At 42.0% G+C, this 21,855-nt stretch overlaps 1 protein-coding gene across 5 annotated transcripts in view; it reads right to left on the bottom strand.

Moving 5' to 3' along the window:
- LOC116061683 (WD repeat containing planar cell polarity effector) overlaps positions 1-21,855 on the bottom strand; it is an 80,985-nt gene that overhangs the window by 16,377 nt on the left and 42,753 nt on the right. For all 5 annotated transcript variants that reach the window (XM_031315999.2, XM_035992203.1, XM_035992204.1 and 2 more), the window contains 5 exons: positions 13,939-14,527; positions 10,112-10,300; positions 9,903-10,026; positions 8,746-8,809; positions 1,122-1,221 (listed from right to left, as the gene is read on the bottom strand). In XM_031315999.2, coding sequence (XP_031171859.1) covers positions 1,122-1,221; positions 8,746-8,809; positions 9,903-10,026; positions 10,112-10,300; positions 13,939-14,527 — 1,066 coding nt within the window. The remainder of the gene's footprint in view (positions 1-1,121; positions 1,222-8,745; positions 8,810-9,902; positions 10,027-10,111; positions 10,301-13,938; positions 14,528-21,855) is intronic.

The following is a 21,855-nucleotide window of genomic DNA, read 5'->3' as shown; positions in this document are numbered from 1 at the left end:
CTCTACTGTCCCTTCCTCCCTCTATCTCTGCATCGACGTTGTCCAAGGATAGGACATGCTGCAGGTGATGGAGGTAAATCATCTAGGACATAATTAAGAGGCTTATGAGTGTGCGTGTTATGCATCACATTAGAAAAAAAAGAAAAAGAAACTGCATGCAAGCAGGCCTCATAGTTACAAAAATGCTCATTTTCATTCACCGACAAACACACAGACACTCAGCCTTAGGGGTCTGACCTTATACAGTGGAGTTAAATACCTCTCTCACCTCATTTGGTTGTCTGTGAGCACACACACACACAGACATACACACACACACACACAACACACACAACACACACAGCCTTCTGGTGTGTTTTAAGCACCAATGAAGGACTCATCAGACATGTTCATCTAGTTCCCTCACAAATTTGAATGTTTTCTGCTTCTACCCGTTGGCCCTTGAAGCCTCTGTGAGGAATTGTGTGTGTGTGTGTGTGTGTGTGTGTGTGTGTGTGTGTGTGTGTAATCAGGAACTCAGCTAGCTTGATCCCCTCTGGTATGTGCTTTCGGGAGTGTTTGTCAAAGGGCAGTAGCACAGCCTGAAGTAATGACAAAGAAAATGGGCCTTCGCTGGTTTTCCTCCTCTGGCTGTTTACTCCAAAAAACTTTGTAATGCATTTCATTAGTCTGATTTTAAATACTTATGTTTTTCAACACTTTACACTTTATATCAAAACACTTTTTATTTAATATGGGGGCTAAAAAAACAACAAAAACATACGGAACCTTAAGGTGAAACCACAAGTTGATTTTGACACTTTCTATTCAATTTTACAAACATGTAATACAAACTTTTTTCAGTATCTCACTTTTAATCCTCACAATAAAATGATTTTTGAAGGCAACAGGTTGTGTGAATTTTACATGAATATTACTCGGTCAAACATGATCTATTGTAATTTTTCTTTAAAAGAGGGTGAGAGCCTGAGAAGATACCTGGTGTTAGATATCAGAAAAGGGTGTCGGAGTGGGTGAGTTACTGAGGTTATCAGGAGTACACCTCCCATTTCAGACGTAAAGGAGAAGTAACGAGTCACATTTGGTATCTTTTTGGTTAGACATTGTGATTATTTTCTTACCGTTGCCTGCAATGGTCTGGGCCTCAATTTCATTAGCTTTCCTTTTGGCCACATCCGCTAGCACCACCTCGCCCTTATCGCTGGCAACATAATGGAGGTCCTTTGAAGGAAATGCAAGAAAGAAAGAAACGTGAACGTTAATCTAAAATGAATCTAGGCTCCGATGACAATGGTTTTTTTTTTTGGGAGGGGTGGGGGCAGTGTTTTGGCGGGAGAAGGAAGAAACAGATGAAATGACAGAAAAAAATTAGCCGTTTGATGCCCAACATCAGAAAGAGCACCGGTTGGATGAAATGCCGGTTCCTGCAAAAACTTTGAAATCAGCCTGCTTGTGCCCCCCTCCCCCTCACACCCTCGTCTCTCCGTTTTTGAACTAGGGAGGATGTTATCTGTCACATTTCAAAAGTGGGAGAGGAGGCAAGGGACTATTCACCTTTCAGAAATGCTAGTATTCTCTCTTTACAGAGAAACATATCCAGCCGAGCACATTACTATATCAGCCTGCGACAATATTGGAAACAGCATGTATCCTCTGTATCTCTCTGTTTGAGTCTGGCAGGGCCATAAAGGGAGATAATATTGCTAAATGATGTCTGAGAGTGGCTGATTTAAAGCTCAACGCTGCCATAACATTCATTAAAAACCACACTGCATCAGACAGCTATTCCTGTTTTTAAGGTGCTCTTGGCTACAAGCAAGGCTGAGGTCAATTCATCTATTTAAATCTGAAAAACAGAAATTAATTATATAAACTGTAGTTTTAATAAATCAGACTCAATTCAATTAAAATCTGAATTGTCCTGTGAGGGACGCAGGTTTGGGGTATGTAGTTCACACTGGAAAAGTGACAAAATTAAATATACTGAAAATAAGTATGCATACTAAAAATGATTAGAAAAGATAATTCTCCTATAATATTTGAACAAATTCATAATGTTTTATGATGATAAAGTGGTTTATTTTAAACAGAGTGTATCCTGATATGAACATGTAACAACAGCTAAATCAGAGGACCTAAAACAATCAGGAGATGTGCTCAAATGATGACTCAATAATGATCTAAACCATACCAATGACCAGCAACAGTTACACATTTCTCAGTCTAAGAAGCAAACTGGAGCTGCAGCATGATGGTATGAAACTTGCTCTTGTGTCAGAAAGGTCACTGATTTAAATCCCCAGAACGGCTGTGAAGTAAATGAAAAACACACCCTCAACAACAACAATCAGCATGTTGCCACAGTTGGTCCAGTGGAGCCCGTCAATAACCAGCAGTAAAGATTGAAAATGTGCTGGTCAGCTCCCAGTCGCTTTGAGTGGAGAGCAGGATGCCTCGGAAGGAACTGAATATACATAATGTGGATAATGCATGAGTAAAAGTGAAAATAATTAAAACTATACGTTGTGAAAAAATATGACAGAGGTATCATTTTTAATTTGAAAAAGAAGGAAAAAAACACTTTTTTGCAACACTCAACCTCTGAAATTGATGAAAAAGGGAGTGAATTACACCCTCATCCTGGCACCCAATGAGGGGCTACTCAGGGTTGCAGGGTTTTCTCAGGCTGAGTGCAGGGCCTGAGGGCCCATCAAAGGGTACAGCGTTTTAAGAAAAGTCTTCCGCCTCAGCGACATCACAGGACATCAGTGACGTGACTCAGGGCTCGCCATGGATAACCCTCAGCTGGCTAAAGCCAGCCCCCAGCTGAGCCTGCACCCGGCCCTAATACCCCCATATTGTAACCCAGCTTTTGTACACCCAGAGGGAAAAAAAGAGGGGGTTGCTGGTTTCCAAAAGAGGTGGGGAGCAGAGAGGGATTGAGGCAGGGAAAGAGGGGGAGTATAAGAGAATAAGAGAGGTAGGTGCTGAAATTGAAGAGTATGAATGGGAACAGATTGGGTAATTACAGTGTGGTGCCTGCCCTCTGTGGCGAGGAGTTAGGAGGAAATGTGAAAATGGCCGACAACAAAATGGCCTCAAAAGAACCTAAATCGGCTCCCAGGACTGAGGTGGCTAATTCAACCGCTGTGAACGAGGACATGGCCCCTCAATTAGATATGAGTGAGGCTTCCTAATTGATAACAAACAGAGCAGCAGAAGATTAAAATGGGCGAGGAGAAGAGGAGGCATTACAGTGAAATGACAGTGAGGTGTGAGAGCAGTGAGAGAGATGGTGAACAAGACATAAAAGATGTGAAGAAGGCAAAATTCACAACAAGGGTTTTTTATGGCAGAGAGACAGCAGCAGGAAGAGAGAGATTGTATGACAGACAGACCAGAACAATATGAACATTTGATGCCGGGGCGCTTTATTCCAGCTTAGCTCCTCATAATACTGTCTGAATCTCGAAAGAGGGACCCAGAGAAAGAATAAACGAATGAACAAACGAGAAATGAGAGGGAGAGACAAACTGAGAACTAAGAGAGAGAGAGAGAGAGAGAGAGAGAGAGAGAGAGAGAGAGAGAGAGAGAGCGAGAGGAGTATCAGCCCGACTAAGAAGGGATAACAATAATACTGCATATAAAACCATCAGATATTACACCTCTTATTCCCAGACGCTCAAACGCGACACTAATCTTATTTATATAAGAGCTTTAGGGGTTGCAGCGCCTGATAAAGAGGGGCGTTTTAGTGGGCCATTTTTAGGGAGGAGAGAGGTGTGTGGGGGGGGGGTGGACACTAAGAGCCCGATATTGACTGATATTTGGGTTACCTCCAAATAAATGAGGGATTAGGTTAACTGGCACACAGCAGCACTTACGACACATTAATAGACGGGATCATGTCTGAATGTTTGCAGTCTGTGGGTTACTGTCAAACAGCATCGATGGGAAGTACAAACAAGAACATTTACTGTGGATTTGCACTTTTTTTAGGCACTATGTGCACAGAATAACATATAGTTGATGCATGGACTGTCTGCAGAGACTGAGAGTCTAACTATTTTGATTTCTGACCTCTGTATGTGGACATGATTGTTGGAAGGTTGGGTCAATTTAAAAGTAAAATTCTTCCTTTAGAAAGCTGTAATACTTTAATACCTGCAAAACCTGTACGGCACCCCTGGAGCTATATTGTGATTATTATTTGTGATCTTGGTGTATTTGCCTTTGACGTTTTTACAGAGAATGGTAAACAACTTGTTGCACTTGGTGTAGAGAGGTGGAGGTGCAGAGGGTTATAGGAATATTGTTATAGAAGCAACAGCATAATATGGAAAAAAAAACACATCTTGTGGTTAATGCACTACTGTATATTTACTGGCCACTGATCTCTGTGTCAGTGTACTTTTTTTTTTTTTTCAAACGAAGCGAGTTATGGGCAACATGGGTAAAGAAAGAGGCCTTTAAATTACATATATAACGGGTTACATCTTTTAGGCATATATACAGTATTTAACATATTCTTTGTATAGTCTTAAGTAGCGTTTTTCTTCAGCCAATTCCATGTGAGGGCTTTCTTGACAACAAGCAAAAATAATGTTTATCTGGGATTTTGCTCAGGTATAAGGTAACACAAATAATGTTTATCTGGGATTTTGCTCAGGTATAAGGTAACACAAGGGCCATCAGCTTCTTTTGCAAATGTTGTTACTATTATTAAAATATCAGCAACAAAAGGCGGCTCTAGAGAGAAACCTTTGCTCTTTGATATTGAGGGACGGACATCAAATCCTGATAATTAATTTTGAAGTTTTCAGGCTTCATTGCAACTCTTGGAAATATATCAGGCAAGTGTCACATCCCCAGGAATAACAAATATACACCAATAACAATTAGTCCCAGAAATTCAAAGTAGTTAAGATTTTTTTTTAGGTACTGAAATGTTTTAGGGTAGAATTTTTCTTTGCCAACAACAGAGTCAAATCAAATATTGGCAAGGAGACTGGACGCAGGGGCACAAGCAAACATAAAAATACACATTCACTAATTAACAGCTGTCATAATCCCTGGACATGAGCCCATTTGCTCAATTTGCAAACACATACACACACATTTTCTGACACACCTGTTATCCAGGAGCTTTGTGTTTGACTAACACTTCTATCAGATAGGTGTTAAGGACTTAATGTTTAAATAACTCTAATTACTCATCTAAACGACAACAATGAGCTTATTGCCAAGACGTGCGCTACCTCCTCCTTCTGCTCCTCCAGCACCGCCAAGCCCGGTGCCAGATAGGGGAGGAAGATAGGAGGTGAACCCAACAGATGCAGCTTGCCTTACTGCTAGCGTATCTAACAAGAAACAGTACAAGCCCTCACTGGGGAAGAAAAGAGCCGGCATCAGATTCGGCTATCACACAATTTGATTTAATTAACAAGTTACATCAAGAGCCAAGGAGAAGAAGAAGAGAAAGGGGAAGGAGGCAGAGAAAAAAAAACTTGTCGTCGGCTTGACGAGGCTGACGAATGACCTAATTGGTTACATTATCAACTCATTATCAAAGGCTAATTAGGGAGCTACAGAACAGCGGCAATTATGAAAAAAAAAAAAAAATGCAAACGACTCAGTAACCCCCTGCTACTACCTCTACATACATCCCCCAACCTCCACCTCCGCCAAAACACCCCCCTACCACCAATTCCTCCTCCCCCTAAATTTAGCCCAACACTAAAGTGTTTCATTTTGACAAAAGGTTTCTTTTCTTTTTTTAAAGGCTTGAAGGGCCTCTATTGTTAGCTGGGAGACAATGGGGCTTGAAGGGGTGGGGGTCTGGTGGTGACAGAGGGGGGTGTATCATGCTGGGCATTTCAAGAAGAGGTGAGGGTGTTATCTACAGTATGTGTGTGTGTGTGTGTGTGTGTGTGTGTGTGTGTGTGTGTGTGTGTGTGTGTGTGTGTGTGTGTGTGTGTGTGTGTGTGTGTGTGTGTGTTTGAGTGTGAGCATTTTATCAAGTCGATGGTGCGTTATTGAGTTCTGTGGGCAAGTTTGGAAGTTAGAAAGAGTTGGATGAAGGTGGGGGTTGCCCTCAATAACCTCTCCACCATCAACTCAATCAGCTGACCAGCAGGTTAAAGCAACAACACAACCTAATTAGAGTGAAGGACAGAGCAAGGGGTGAAATGTCAATGTCCCATTTTTCTTTCTCTTTGTCGCTCTTTTCAGGTGATGAGTTGCTGCTCTCTTGGTCGCTGAGGCAAGAAAGTGCTCGTTGTGAGTGAGAATTAACTTTGTTGCAGATCTAGGATGAGAAGTATTTGCAATTATCTTTTGTGTTTGGTGAGTCAGATATATATGGATTGCTATAATGGTCCCGCAAAAGGGTTCACAAATGCTTTCTAATAATGTCTCTTAAATTTGTATAAAATGTATAAGAGTAAATAGAAAAATATATTTTTGCGTGCAAGAAGAGCTTGGAAAGATGTCCCCTGTTCGGTATTAACACTTACATGTGGTTTGATTTAAAACAGGAAATAAAATAAAAACATCTGCTGGCTGTCATATGTAGTATTAGAGCCACAGGAGGGGGACACATAGTTGTCAAACTGAACTGAAATGGACGAGTGAATTGGCTCTATAATTGGAGGTTTTGTAGTTTTGGTCATGCAATGTGAAGAACCACTGGACAGTGATGCACCAGTTGTGGATGACATCACACCAACTTCACACAATCAGGCTTTAAGATCAAGTACTGTAGTGATCAAAATCCCTGTGAGACAGCCTTTAGTTTACTGTGCCTAAAACAGTTGCTTATGATTAGTAGGGTCATTTTCAGATTGTGCCACAAACAAAAAGTTATTAAAAACATAATGTCATCTGTAAAAAAGTAGTAATTCTAATTAAATTTATCACTTTTCACTTTCATGGTCAATAACTTAATACAAAATATGAAGGACTTAAGAAGAATCATTTCACAATTGTTCCTGAAATGTTATTCTTTCCTTTTAATATTTCGGGAAAGAAATTTAAAAGAGAACAAACCAAATTTTAAGTTTTGGGAAGAGTTAATTATTAACATAAAGACAAGGATTTTGACAAGCTAGTGTACAGACAGAACATGAATATACATGTTTATCTCTATGGGAAAAATCACTGTAACTGCAAATTAGTTTTGGACCAGACTGCTTTGTTGACAGCTCAGTTTGTCCTGATGTAGCTGACACGAAATCAGTTCAAACCCAACGCTGAGGATTATTTGCAGATATGATTCCACCTCCATCTCTGTGCTCATCCTCTGTTTCCTTCTTTTCCTCCTCCCTCATCTCGACACCTCCAAAGTGACAGAGTAAGGCCCTGCTTCTTTTCTCTTTTTTTGCGTTTGTCATATAGCTTTCCATCCACACCACTACCCCCCTCCTCGCCTCTCTGTACCCCTCCTTCCTTTGCACTCTTTCAAGGTCCACAGGCTCGACTCCACCTTTTCAATTCGGCTTCCCAGCAGCACTACTTAGTGGGGAGGTAATTGGAACCAGTGCTATCAGTGTGATTGAGGGAGCAAGAGTGTGTGTGTGTGTGTGTGTGTGTGTGTGTGTGTGTGTGTGTGTGTGTGTGTGTGTATGGGTGTTGGTGAAGCATGGAGCAAAGGGGGCCTCATGAAAAAGGGGGTCAAACACATAGAAGAGCATTTCAGCGTGGAGTGGAAGAAAGAGCGAGTTAGAGGGAAGATGAGAGGAGAGGAAAAGGCCGAGCCGAGGCCATGGAGGTTGTGAAAAGATAGGGGCCCATACTGAGATCACACCTGCTCCCTGACATGCCACGCACACGCACACACACACACACACACACACACACACACACACACACACACACACACACACACACTTACAAGTCATGTGAAAATAAAAGTAAGTACAACAGCCACTGAACAATTAAGCTGGAGTACACTTATATAAAAACTGTATGTTACACCCTTCTCTTTCTTTAAACATTTCCTGTGTGTATCTTTACTGTCAAGCTCTCCAATAAAGTCAAAAATGGCAAAAGAAACATATTTAATAGTAGAACACAGTTTTTGGTTAAGTATCGCCTGATCCTCATGGGTTCTGGTACTGAGGTGCTGGCTACATTTGCAAGCATATTCTTCAAATTTTGTGAATAAACACCATTATATAGCTTCAACAAAATATGCATGGATAAATTTGTGTCCCAGCCTATCAGATGAGTTTCCATATTTCCCCTACCTTACCAGCATGAGCGTTCATTTTAAACGGTAAATTTAAGACTTTTTAAGACCTTTCTAACACTACATAGAATGCAATTTAATATGTTTCATGATCATACCGGCCAAAACCAGTAGAGACAATATGGCCAATCATTAGTTTTCATTATATCATTTTTTTTTATATTATATTATTTTTTGTACTTCCCAGCAGTATACAGTATAACAATAGCTAATAGTATAATGAATTAAATGAATGCAACCTGGACCTGGATAAGCAATGTAAAATGGATGGATGGATGATGCTTTTTGCTAAAGTTTTGGCCATGAGAGATTGTCTCTTTTTCCCCTCATTATATTCGCTGTTCAATTTAATTAAATTGTTCATTTTTCAAGATCACAAATATCCTGGATGGACTATCTTCAAAAGACCCTATCGTGGATTTCACTATAACGCCAGTAACCTTTTTGTCAAAGTGTGTGTCACACTTTTTCAAGAGAGAAATTTACTTTCCACTCACCATGAATAAATCTCTGGCTTCTAAATCTATGGCGAGGAGGAAGGCCTTCTCTAAGCGCTGGTGTCTGCGGAGAAAGTGGAGAAAGTTGAAGAAGAAACATGACAACATCCTGACTATAAAGAAAAACAATCATCAATCTAAAAATACATGGTTTGAATTAAAATTTATAGAGGGAAAAGTCAGTAGTAGGCCCACATATTTCCTCCTTCCTTTGGTCTGCACACAAACACACAACTCGACCCACACACACACCTCTGCACACAAAACTGGCAATAATTGAACTGAGAGTACGAGCTAGTCCTCGTCCTATTATCCAGAATAAAAGCTGGGAGGGAGAAAGAGAGAGAGCTGTATCTCCCAGTACAAAACACCTCAACTTTTCCTGTCTAGAGCCAACATGAAACAAACAAACACAAGCAGAGAGAGGAGGTGTGGGGGGCTTCCTTCATTTGATGTTGATGGAGAGAAAAAGAATGCAGGTGGGTGATAAGAGAGGAGAGGAGGAGGGATGCCAAACAACGCTCCAGCTCTGCTACAGGGGAAGAAGAAAGAAAGAGAGATGGAAACGGGAGGTAATTGCATGATGGAGAGCAGTAAGCAGCAGTGTGTGGGAACAACAGGGTCTATTTCAGTCAAACAGGCATTTCAAAAGGCTCTCATGGCAGAAGGGAAAATGAAACAACAGTCTAAACAGGTGCATGCAAGGTGCTTTGCCTTATGAATGACTCAAAGCTGCATCAGTGTGCAGGATGAAATTCAAAAGCTATTTCCTTTTTAGAATTTTTTAAATAGCAATAGTGAGCGGCAAATACCCAGTATTAAATTGCATCTGCGATGGATGTCATCTCCACAAAGACCTTTTTTGGACGGTATTTCTTATTCTGATTCTGCACCCAATAAAATGTTCTGGTACCTTAAAATAGTCTGTTCATTTGAGTATGTAGAGTTTTCATGAAAAGAGGCAGCCGTCATTGATCGGATAATTACTGATCTGTAGCCTGATGGAGGAACAGACTGTTTATGTATGTATTTAAATCTAATATATTTAGCTCTAATATAGACCTTGCCCTTTGACCCGCCCTGAAGATGCAAAACAAATGTCTCCTTCAGAAGATCAAATTAGGACCACAGCAACAGCACAGGGTAGATGGCGTTACCTGAGAAGGTGGTGAAAAAAGCGGCGGGCACACTTGCTGATTGGCTCCCTGTACTCCAGTATCACCACATCAGAGAGAGGAGCAGGTGGGGCATAAAACACACCCAGAGTTGCTTCTAGTTGGGCTACAGACAGAACAGAAAATGAATAAATAACAATAACATACATGCAGGGTTTTAGTAGACGTGTGTCTCACAAAGTGAGACTCACCCTCTCTCTCTGCGTTCAGCTCCAGCCTCAGCAGGTGGTTGGTGACTGAGCTCAGGCCTCGGTAGCACTCATCCCCCATGATGCTCCAGTCCATGGCCTCCAGGATGCCCAGCGCCTCTCTGACCTGGCCACATCGCAGCCGCTGCTGCAGCAGCTCCCCAGGACCCATTTGGCCTCTAGTCAGAGCTCCTGTCACATGGAGGCAGTTTGGTTTTAGTTTATTATTACATGAAATAAAGCAAAAGCAAAGAACGGATCAAAAAGATCAAAATGCACCAGGATCTCATCCATCTCTGTGACAGTTAGAAAGCTATGCTCTGCTAAAATGATATAACATTTATATATGAAGCCCTCCTCTCTGGTCCTATCACCTGATATATGTGTATACAACTAAGTCAATCAATCCACATGTCAAACCATCTGGCCATCAAAAGAAAGTTAGTGCATTTTGTTATTCATTTATTTTCTATATTTAATTTGATTTGGTCGTATTTAATTTAATTGTATAATATTGAATCATTTTTTTATATTTAGTGACTACACAGCACTGATGTTAAATCATATTCCTATTTACTAATATGTGAGTTTAAATGTGCAGAAACGCTGCTGAAACAACAATTTAAAATTTTCCTCATTTCTGTAAAAAAAAGCAGATTTTCCAAAGGTTTAAACACAGAAGGGCACAATAGTCCTTGCTGTGTGTGATCATGCAGAATATTCTTGAAGCACTTAGTTAAGCTAAGTAAGTGTCCAATGGATCGGTCTAAACTCTGAAGCACCACTAGATTGGTAAAACTGACATTGACTTGTCAATCAATACATCTGTTTAATCCCTGGTGTGTGTGTTTATCTCCCCATCACCATCTATTTAATTACATCTGAAAAACATTGAGCATACAGTATGTATGAGAGCAATGCCACAACTGATTATGCCTTTTGACCAGAGGTGATTGATTACGCTTTTGTTTGTGTGTGTGTGTGTGTGTGTGTGTGTGTGTGTGTGTGTGTGTGTGTGTGTGTGAGCACATTAGGACGCTGAATAATGGAAGGACAAGGTTTTGTACCCTTTCCTGGCAGTAGAGGTGTCTCGTTCTGTGTATAAAAGGGCAAAGGTGTATGTGCGTTTGTGGCTTTATCGAGCACACATATGGGAAGTGAAGGTGTTGAATGACAGGGGTGATTATTGTCCATTGTGACTAGATAACGATGGTGCAACTTGGATGTGCCATGGAGGAGAAGAACCAAACCACCAAACTCAAATGCATGTTGCCACAAATGACTACTGTAGCTGTACTTTTCTGTAAATTCAAACTTGATGTGACATTTTTCACAAGCTACATGTAATAATCTAGCTTAAACATTCACTAAACAATATTTGGACATAGCTGGTGGCACGGTTCTGAGTGAAGGTGATCACTGACAGCAGTACTGTCAATGGGCCAGGCTGCAGGCAGACAAAGTCACCACTGACTCTTGTCCAATTAATTGAAAAAGTTGTTTGCATTCATGACTGTGTGTGTGTGTGTGTGTGTGTGTGTGTGTGTGTGTGTGTGGGAGGGGTGGTGTTCGAGCAATTAAAATGACAAGCTGGCAATTAGCAAGCCCCCAAATCCCCTTAAGAGTGGGCTAATGTGGCTAATACATCAGCTGAGCGTAGTGCAGTTTGTCTGTGTATACGTTTGTGTGTGTGTGTGTGTGTGTGTGTGTGTGTGTGTGTGTGTGTGTGTGTGTGTAGAGGTCCTTGAGTTGGGCGTTAACGTCTGCTCTAAGCTAACTCTAAGCAGAGACAATGGATCATTGTGGTGGCAAGGACAAGTCACTTCTCTTCCACACCTGTCTACACGAACGTATTTGACCAGCACAACAACACAACAACAAGACCAGCAGCAGCACAAACCAACAGCAGTACTCATACTCGGCTCCGTCAACATGACTTTAGAGACAAAACTACTTACAAAGAGTTCAACTCAAAGCATAATAATGACAGCAGAGCAATAAAGTCTTCTTAAATAAGAAAGAGTTAGCCATTAAAACTGTTATATTGTGGACATTTATTCAGTTAATCACAGTTTGTTTTAATGTTGTGCTATCAGTATCCTTTTCAGAAATAAAAGTATCTTAAAAAATGTGTGATGAGACTAGTTGGTAATTCAAATGCTCGATATAAGCTGCCACACCAGAGATTAAATGCTAGTTGGCTTAAACTCAAATTGTTGCCTTAGATAGACTTAATAAAAGTGCTTAACTAATCAAATTATCAAGCACCAGCTTGTGCAGTGGAGGGAAGAGCAGACCTTTATGTTACCTTGTAACATAACTATTTTTTTTTCTGCTTTAGTATGTAACCAAAATAAATATCAAATAAAGATATATCAGCTTGGGCTCTCAGTCTCCTATTTTCACTAGTTGTATACCCAGTTATGTAATTCTTCATTAAACATCAACAATATTTCACTTCCCTACAAAAATGACAAATTTCCTTGCATGTCGTGCAGCACATTCCCTGGTCTGCCCTTCCACAGCCTGTACCGGTGCAGGCCCAGCCACAGCCAACGTGTGCCCAGATGAGATAACTCTGTACAGGCGTGAGGGTGGGGGTGGGGGGGCACCAAGGAGGGCTGCCTCCTATGAAAAAAAAGAGAACTTGGAGCTTGGCCAAGTCTTTCTTCCTTGCCGTCTCCCAACTCACTCCTTCTGTCATGTAGCGGGCCTTATGAAACAAGTCAATACAGAGAAAGAGCGCAAGCAAACAAACAAATGAGTTGGAGTGTGTGTGTTGCATAGAAGCACAGAAATAGAAGAATACACACACGTGTGTGTTGGGGAAGAATTATCATGGAGAGAAGACGTGCAGTGACTTTCTTCATCAAAACCTTGGCAGACGATCAGAGGAGGGGAAGCTATTGTTGGAAGACACCCTCCCCTTTCCTTGTGCACACAGGCAATCACAGTTGGATACGCACGCACGCACGCATGCACACACGCACACGCACACGCACACAACACACACACACACACACACACTGCTACCATCCTCCTTCCACCCCCACACTCCTGCTTTCAAACTTCAGCAGAGAGCTGCGTGCCACTGTCACATCTTCTTTCCAAAGTCACAATTAAAGACGCTGAATGTGTGTATGTGTGAGTGTGTATGTATGACTGTGTTTGTGTATGCGTGTGTTGGAGGGTAAGGTGGCTGCTTCGGAAAAATTTGATTGGCAAACTTTATCTGGGGGCCCCTAGGGACTGCGCAGCCACTGTAAACGATTTATCGGAAAAATGCATCCCAGAATGCACCTGGGGGGCTCTTGCCCTGGGGCGATTATTGAATGACCTCTGAGAGCGTGACTCCTGCTAACCTTCCCGCCCGTCAACAAATTAACTTCCCTCAGCAGTGAAGAGGACGACCCCGTTCAACAGCCATATTTACACAGCGGGGTTCAGACAGTGTCAGATCCAGAACAGAGGAAGAGCCTCTGAAGGGAGGAGGGCACCTTCATCAAGAAGAGATGAATATGATGGTGTGGAAGGTTTGTACATTATTTCCTATTTAGAAATCATTGCATGTAAAGTAAAATGTAAATTAATTTTAGGGTAGTTACTCTAGGCAGCATTTAAGATCAAGACATCGCTGCATCACTCTTAAGACAGCATCATCAATGGCTAGTTTATGTAGTTTCTTTCACAGAGATTCAGAAATTTCACACACAAAGCTCTTCATCAGCTTATAGTGGTGTAGAGACTTATGTGTAAAATAGAAATTTAGTTTGAAGAACTGCAATTGTTTGCTCAACATTCTGAGATACTTTGTATCATATTTCACCCACCTAGTCTGAATCTCAATGCTGCTAATGGTCCCCCATGAAAGGCCAACATCAGTACATCTCCTTCCAGGCCTGTCGCCCACTGTAGTCCCTCCAGTCCTCCACAGCAGCGCATATGCTGAGCTAGTCTTAGCGTGGCAGCTGAAGCTACCTCCTCTGCTACCAGTGCCACACTTACAGGTGCCAAGCCTACATCAAAGCACATCAGCTCCCCCTGCTCTCCCCCAACCATGACCACAGCCCCAGCAGGGTGCCATGCGAGGAGAGTGGGTGACACAGGGAAGGAGGCCAGTAGAGAGACCCCCCGTCGCTGGTCATACAGAACCAAGGAGGAGTCACTTAAACCCAGGAGCAGTGTGGTCTCAGAAGGGTGACGTGAGCAGGAGACAGGATGGGAGGGTAGCGGGATGCGGGTGACAGACAGGCGGTGCAGGCGTCCTCGTGTGCATTCGTACACACCGGTGTCGGCCCAGGACCCCTCTCTGAATCCTTGGGGTCCTGCAGGTATCTCTACTGTTAGCAGCTGGTAGGGCTGGAGCATGCTGAATCGGCAGTCCAGAGGATTGCCTTCTGTCTGGAGAGAGCCAAGGACCTTTCAGAAGGAGCAAATGTAGAGAGGAAGAGAGAACGATTTAAGAGAGTCTTCAGAATAAACTTTAAACGCACACTTGAAAATCCTCCCTATATATCTGATCTGATCCAACAATGAAGAATAACATATCTTGTACAAACTCTTTTCTCTTCTCGGAGGACAAGAACTGTTTGTTATGACAAATTCACACCAAAGATGTTTCATGCAATGCATTTAAACTCTGAGGCATTTACTCATTTAGTTGTTACGTTTTAAAAACATCCACTTTCTGACCTTGGAGAGGATTGTATTGCAACACCTGAGAACCCTGGTGAGCTCAGAACTGCACCCCCTACAGTTTGCTTACCAACCAGGCATAGGGGTGGACGATACCATTATCTATCTATCACACAGATCACTGGGAGCACTGTGAAGGTCATGTTTTTAGTTTTTTTATTGGGAGCTAGAGTTGACCCCTACCTGTCTGCATGGACCAACAGTTACCTCACTGACAGACTACAGTATGTGAGGCTTCAGGACTGTGTGTCTGATGTGGTGATGAGCAGCACAGGAGCACCACAGGGTACAGTGCTCGCCCCGTTTCTCTTCACCGTGTATGCAGCGGACTTCAGGCACAACACAAGCAGCTGTCACATGCAGAAGTTCTCTGATGATACTGCCATTGTTGGGAGGGTATCAGAGGAGAATGATCAGGAATACCTGGAGGTCATCTGGGACTTTGTCAACTGGTGTGAGTCAAACCACCTTCACATCAACACCAGCCAGACAAAGGAGATGGTGGTTGACTTTCGCAGGAGGTCGCCTGGTACTACAAAGGTGAACATCCAGGGTGACGACATCGAGATGGTGGAGACATACAAATATCTGGGTGTTCACCTCAACAATAAACTGGACTGGTCCAAAAACACAGACGTCCTGTACAAAAAGGGCCAAAGCCATCTCCAACTGCTGAGGTCCTTTGGTGTGTGCAGGACTCCGTTAAAAACATTTTATGACTCTGTGGTTGCGTCTGCAATCTTTTATGCAGTAATGTCATCTCTATTCATTCGCACCTTACTCATCTGTATATCTGTGTTTATATACTGTCTGTTTATATAAGTTTGTTTATTGTGTAAATATGGTTGTTTTATTACTATTATTATTATAACTAATTCTATTCTATTTTTCCATTTCCTATAGTTTATGTATATTTTTTCTCCTATGTCTAATTAATGTGTATTTGTGTTGTGTTGTACATTTTTCTTTTGAGCTGCTGTAGCACAGGAATTTCCCCAGTGTGGGATTAATAAAGTCGATCCTATCCTATCCTATCCTTAAAATTTAAAACTGACTGTGCCACTAATTGCAGGCTGAAGAGAGAGGCTATAAAACTTGTTAATATAAAACTTTTTGGATTCTACATCTACTTTGGATTAGCAACTATGAGGCACTTTTTGGCCATGCTATCCGTGGTCCCCAGACGATGAATCGTTGATTCCTCTAATGCCACCATGAGGGTGACATCTGCGGTTTTGAGTAAACTATATGGAGAAATATTGAATTGCAATGAAATTTGGTTCACACATTCATGTCCCCTTAGGAAGAACTGTAATAACATTGCTGATCCCCTGACTTTTCCTCTAGCGCCATCATCTAGTCAAAATTTCAATTTGCCCAATACTTTGGAATTTACCTGCTTCACAGCAGCATGTTAGCATCATCATTGTGTACATGTTTGCATGCTTAAAGCTGAGCTTAAAGCACTGCCTAAATAAAGCCTTCCATAGGCTGCTAAGACTCTTGATTTGATGGCTGACATCAGTATTCTGATACTTTCAGTATTTTAAGCCATTAGACATAATAAACTGATGGGACAAAACAAGTCTTTACAACCGGTGAGCACAACATAGACCTATAGCATTGTTAAATTATACAGCATGCATCTGTGTTGAGAAACATTAAGGTACTGTATACTTTGAAACAGTGGGAAAACTTCCTGCAATTCCACCCACTTCACTACAAGTCTACCAAGCTGAGATGAAGTCCGACTTGGACAGAATTGGATTTGTTCTATATGTTTTTATTTCTGTCTGTGGTCCAGGAGTGAGCAAATGTTCCTTCTGATACTAGAGTGGTTAGAGGGAGGATAAAGACAGTACCCCCTCAGTAGTTAAGTGTCACTAAGGAACCGTTCGGTTCGGTTTATGGAAAGGACCACTGGAGGAAAATAGGGGAGGGTCATGTCTTTTTATTCTTTGTTGAGGGGAGGGTCACCCAAAGTTTTTTTTGTATTCATGAAAACAGCAAAATTTCAAAGTGGCTTGTTTGGTGCATATTTTTCCATGTAGCTCTCAGTCTCGGCCCCCCATCGCTAGGAGATGGGTCTGACCCAACAAAAATTGCACCATCCCCCACCCCCATGATGCACCATACCTGACCCTACCCCCACGATCACAGGTAGGCCTATTGTGAACAACGAGCTAGTTAAGCTCTTGTGAATGCGCACAGATCATAGACTGTTAATATTAATGGACAGAGCATGTGTGACGTCACCCACTGGTTTGTGGAGATCTGCTAGGAGTCGTCGAGTTTGCCGTTACGGGCGCAGCCATCCTGGTTGCGGATGTGACAATTTTAGACGAGAGGGAAGAGTGAGGGAGTTACGTTACACACTTTCACTGGCAATCACATCATAGCCACGCCCTAAAACACCCCGTGCTTTATCGCCGATTTAAAAATCAACGAGACCATAATTCAAAAAATGAACATCATTCTGTATTGCAGAAGACTTAAAACTAGTGATTGAGACCATAAACTCATTATGAAAAGGTTTACTCAAGTGAGAAGTGGGTCACTTTCTCATAGACTTCTACAGAAACCGGCCTCCTTTTGCAACCGCACGTATACCTCTGCTGGAATTCAGATAGAATGCAGGTTTAAGGCACTTCCGCATTTGCAGCACTTCGATGTTTTGTCCATTAAAGGTGCAGTAGGTAGGATTGGGAAAATCCAGGACTTAGCCAAAAAATTTGAACATCAACAACTTCTCAGTCCCTCCCCCCTTTCTGTTAAAGCCCAAAACGGTCTCCTAAGCCCCTCCCCCCCACAAGGAAGAATGAATGAGCAGTGATTGACGCAGTTATACACCCCCCCTGTCCATGATTGGTGCATCTGAACAGGGAGCTGTGGATTGTTTTTTTTAAATTACTTGCTTCATGTAGTTCTACTCGAACATAGGGTCAGTTTCAGCAAATATGTCATAAGTCATAAGTTAGTTTTATAAGTCTTACCTTCTGCACCTTTAATATTAACAGTCTATGGCACAGATTCACAAAATGGATCACAATGAGCTGAGGACGAAAATACGGACTGCTAGCTGGAAGCACAAAAACCTATTACGCTATCAGCCGAATGGCTTAGTGCAGGCGCTAATGGAACCAAAGGTGTATCTCATAAATTACCCCACTAATAATGCCCGGAATATTACCAAACTTCTACAGTAGTACAAATAGGTTCTGTACTCATAAAACGAGGCATTGGAAAGTTTTTAAGTACACCAGGAGTTTATTTAAATAATGATGGCTGATGGCTTCTACTCTCTGCTGCTACCGCTACCGGTGGACTTTGGTAAAGTTAGAAAGATATTCACAGATTCGAACTTCCAGGATCAATTACTCTATAGCTAAATGTTATTAAATCACAAACGAAAACAAAATTTCCTACCGTAGTAAGGTTAACAACGAGCTACAAACTCATTTTCATCAAAACGAGCCGTCCTCCAACCTGGAGAAATAACATTGGTCTCTACGAGCACCCGGCGGTGAGACGGCAGTAAGACGAGTGCTTAGGGACCGACACAAAAATATTTATTAATTTAATGATTAAATAAGGTAGTGTCTCCAAACTTATTTTTTAAAAGTGCTGTAGTACAACTAGCAGGAGACCAGCTATAATTGAGGTAAGTTTGGAGACACTACCTTATTTAATCATTAAATTAAATATTTTTTTGTATCTCTTTTCGGTGTTGTACAGAAGTCATCAATAAATTGTTGGGGAGGGTCATGCCTCTTTTCCCAATCATTTTGGAGGGTCATAGAAAAATGTATTGCTGGCGAAGGGAGGGTCAAGTCTATTTTGATCCCAAAACTCCTCTGGTAGCCCCTTAAATAAAAAACGAACAGTCCCTAAACATCGTATAAGCAACACAAATGGAAGTTAATTTCCTAATTTTGTTGTTGTTTTAACACCTTCTATTTCAGAATTGGAAGATGCTGACTTGTGCTAGTACTGCTGATAAACAAACCTGTTTTTGAATAAATAGAAGGATAAGGAAGAAGAGACAGAACACGTGAGAGACGGAGAAATGAGTCATACCATGGCAGCAGCCCCAACCCCCCCCGGAGATGGAAGAAATAGAGCCTTCCACTTTGCTCATAAACACCAGGCTGTCAATCAAGACAGCCAATGATAAGAGCTCCATTTTAACTCAAGGTCAACAACATCTTTTGCCCGAGCAAGCCACGGCTTGGCACCCAGCACCCAGCACTCAGCGATAAACAGCCTCCTCTGTTTACCTGCATGAGGAGCCAAGAGCTCAACACTAGACATAGTGACTGACAAGAAACAAGCCTTTTTCAATATAAACAGGATGATACATAAAGAAAGCTTGGAATTATTAGACCAATGGTCAAATACGGAATTCAGATTACCCGCTACTGGATCACAACCAGTTGGTGGGAATGGGCACAATGGTCCCGCTAAGCAAGTAAGCATTGACACTGATGGAGAAAGGCCGTGTCACGGGTGGTACTGTCGATAAAACACCCACAAGGAACCAGGAACAGTAGGTCGATGACAGGAGACATCAGCCTGTGCTAAACAGCAGCCCAACAGTTCCACAGTTACTAACAGAGCTTTGTAGGAGGGATTTCACCTAACCAAAGCCTCTATCAGGGCCCTGCATTGACCGTGGCAGCTTTGGCTAAATGAGCCCATTTCCTTTCGCCGTGTAGACAGAAAGAAGGATCGGCTGTCTGCCTGCCTTTCCTTTCCTTTTGCAAAGCTGCCCGGCCCAGTTTTTTGGCAGGCATTGCCAAAAAAGGGACTTAGAGGGAGGAAGGGAGTTTATTGCCTGCCCGTGGTCTACAGCAGGAGAGAAGCAGATGACTGTCCTCCTGAAAGCTTTTTCTCTTCTCCATAATCCCCCAGAGCTAGCTCCTGCTGCTCCCCAGGAGGTGGGTGGTGGGTGCTATGTATGTGTGTGTGTGTGTGTGTGTGTGTGTGTGTGTGTGTGTGTGTGTGTGTGAGTGAGTGTGTGTTTATTTGAGGCAGCAGGCAAAAGGGGCTCAATTCATGTGCTCAGGGGTTGGGTATCCTTAGGAGGGTGCGGTTCTCTGGGTAGCTACATTTCTGCAGGGACAAAGTGACACATGCATTCAAAAAACTTGCACACAAACGCATAGCAGGCAACGGTCCATCAAGTCCATCCCACAGAATGCTGTCACAGGAATCACAAGACCTACTTCCACTCCACAAACCCTGACCCCCCCCTCCCACCCCACCCCCCAACCACATCTCATCCTCTCAGCTTTTCATCCCGTGCCCGGCTTGCTAGTGCCCGCTGTGCCAGCATGCCACCGTGGCACCACTGGGGATGAGGAGCAGCTGATTCAGCTCTGCCTCCCCTGATAGGTGACCCTCCAAGGAAATGAGAAGAGGGACAGTGTCAGCTATACCTCAGAGGCGAAGAGCAAATACTGCATGGCCTCGATCATCCTGCAACAACCAATATTTCAGAGTTCAAGACCAACTTGTGCTTATATTTTGACAGATACTGTATACACAAAAAATATGTATGATGATGGAGAATAAACACACATTCAACCAATGTCTGATTTCTCAGAACCATGTCTATAACTGTAGTTCAATTCACTGCAAATCATGCCATGGTCTTGACCACAAATGAGTATGTACTCCATTTTACAGTAACAATTTTATAAAATATGCTGGAAAAGCTCTGTACAGAAAGTAATGGGCTTCAAACGTCAATGCATTGATTTATCATCTCCTCGATGTTACTTGCATGTTTGAAGATACAGTTTATTATACAGTTACATTTTATAAACTCCCTAATCTTTTAATCATTATTTTATAAAGGCATTTCTCGGTGTAGCCTGTTTACACTGGCTTCCAGGACATTTCAGTATAAGATCCTTTCAATATTTATACCCAATATTCAACACCTAAACTCAAGCTAGATGATTTTTGCCCTGAGCTCAATTGGACCTGGACTGTACCTTGGACCTGAATGTTGGAATTCCTTTTGCGTTGTTCATTTAAGTGCAATATTTAAAAAGGATGCAGTCTATAGATCTCAATAGTGCTACAGTAGAACACACAGAAAACGCAAAGCAAAAACTGCATCTCACACTCTTTTACAGTTACATTTATTTCAGTCAGCACAGCAGCATTTTGACTCTGGGTCATTTTTAAGGCCACGCTGTGTCTCTTTTTACATTCCATGTGGACTGAGCAAAGGCAAGCAAAAATCCCTTGAAGGCCACACAGTTGATTAGGAGATTACAGCATGGCACTCAAGACGTTCAGGGTTGTGGGGTTTGAGTCTTTCAAAACATAAACTCTTAAACTGCAAACACTCATGCTACCGTAAGCATGATAAGAAATGAACATTTGACGAATGATGACATATAGATGTATCTGCAGCTGATTAATGTACAAACTCTGCCACTGACATTAAATAGAAATGTTGACACAAAAGGTAGGTGGCAGGGAGGAGTATGAGAGACAGTTTTCTGGGCATTGGTCTTACAATATTGCCTGAGGCTCTTTCATTATTTTTAAAGCAACAATTGCAACATGAATCAAGTCTAATAAAAAATACACTTTGGAAGTCAAAACAACAGCAAGTCTTTAAAAGAAGTGTGGAGAAAGGACTTCTGAAATTCAGTATGCATGTGTCATTCTAATATATTCATAAAAGCACAGCTTTGTCTGCTTGTGAACTCTCCAGAGTATATTGTGGCACGTTAACGTTCTGTATTCCCTGGTTCTGAGAGCATAAAATAGAAAATGATGAATAAGGGCAAGAGAGGGAGTGAGCAAGTGAGTGAAAGGATGTGCAAAAGAGAGGGATACATACAGACAGAAACATGCACAAAAGATGATGAGAAAGAGGTAGAATGGAAGTAAGTAAAGAGAGAGAAAGAGGGTGGGGACATGGAGAGAAAGATGCAAAGAGAGCAGAGAGAGAGGGAGACAGAGAGAGAGAGAGAGAGAGAGAGAGAGAGAGAGAGAGAGAGAGAGAAAGAGAGAGAGAGAGAGAGAGGCCT

This window comes from Sander lucioperca, chromosome 15, assembly GCF_008315115.2.
Source record: "Sander lucioperca isolate FBNREF2018 chromosome 15, SLUC_FBN_1.2, whole genome shotgun sequence".
In the NCBI taxonomy this organism is placed as follows: Eukaryota; Metazoa; Chordata; class Actinopteri; order Perciformes; family Percidae; genus Sander; species Sander lucioperca.
The sequence above is the reverse complement of the archived record's forward strand: the minus strand, read 5'-3'. Positions and strand labels throughout refer to the sequence as shown.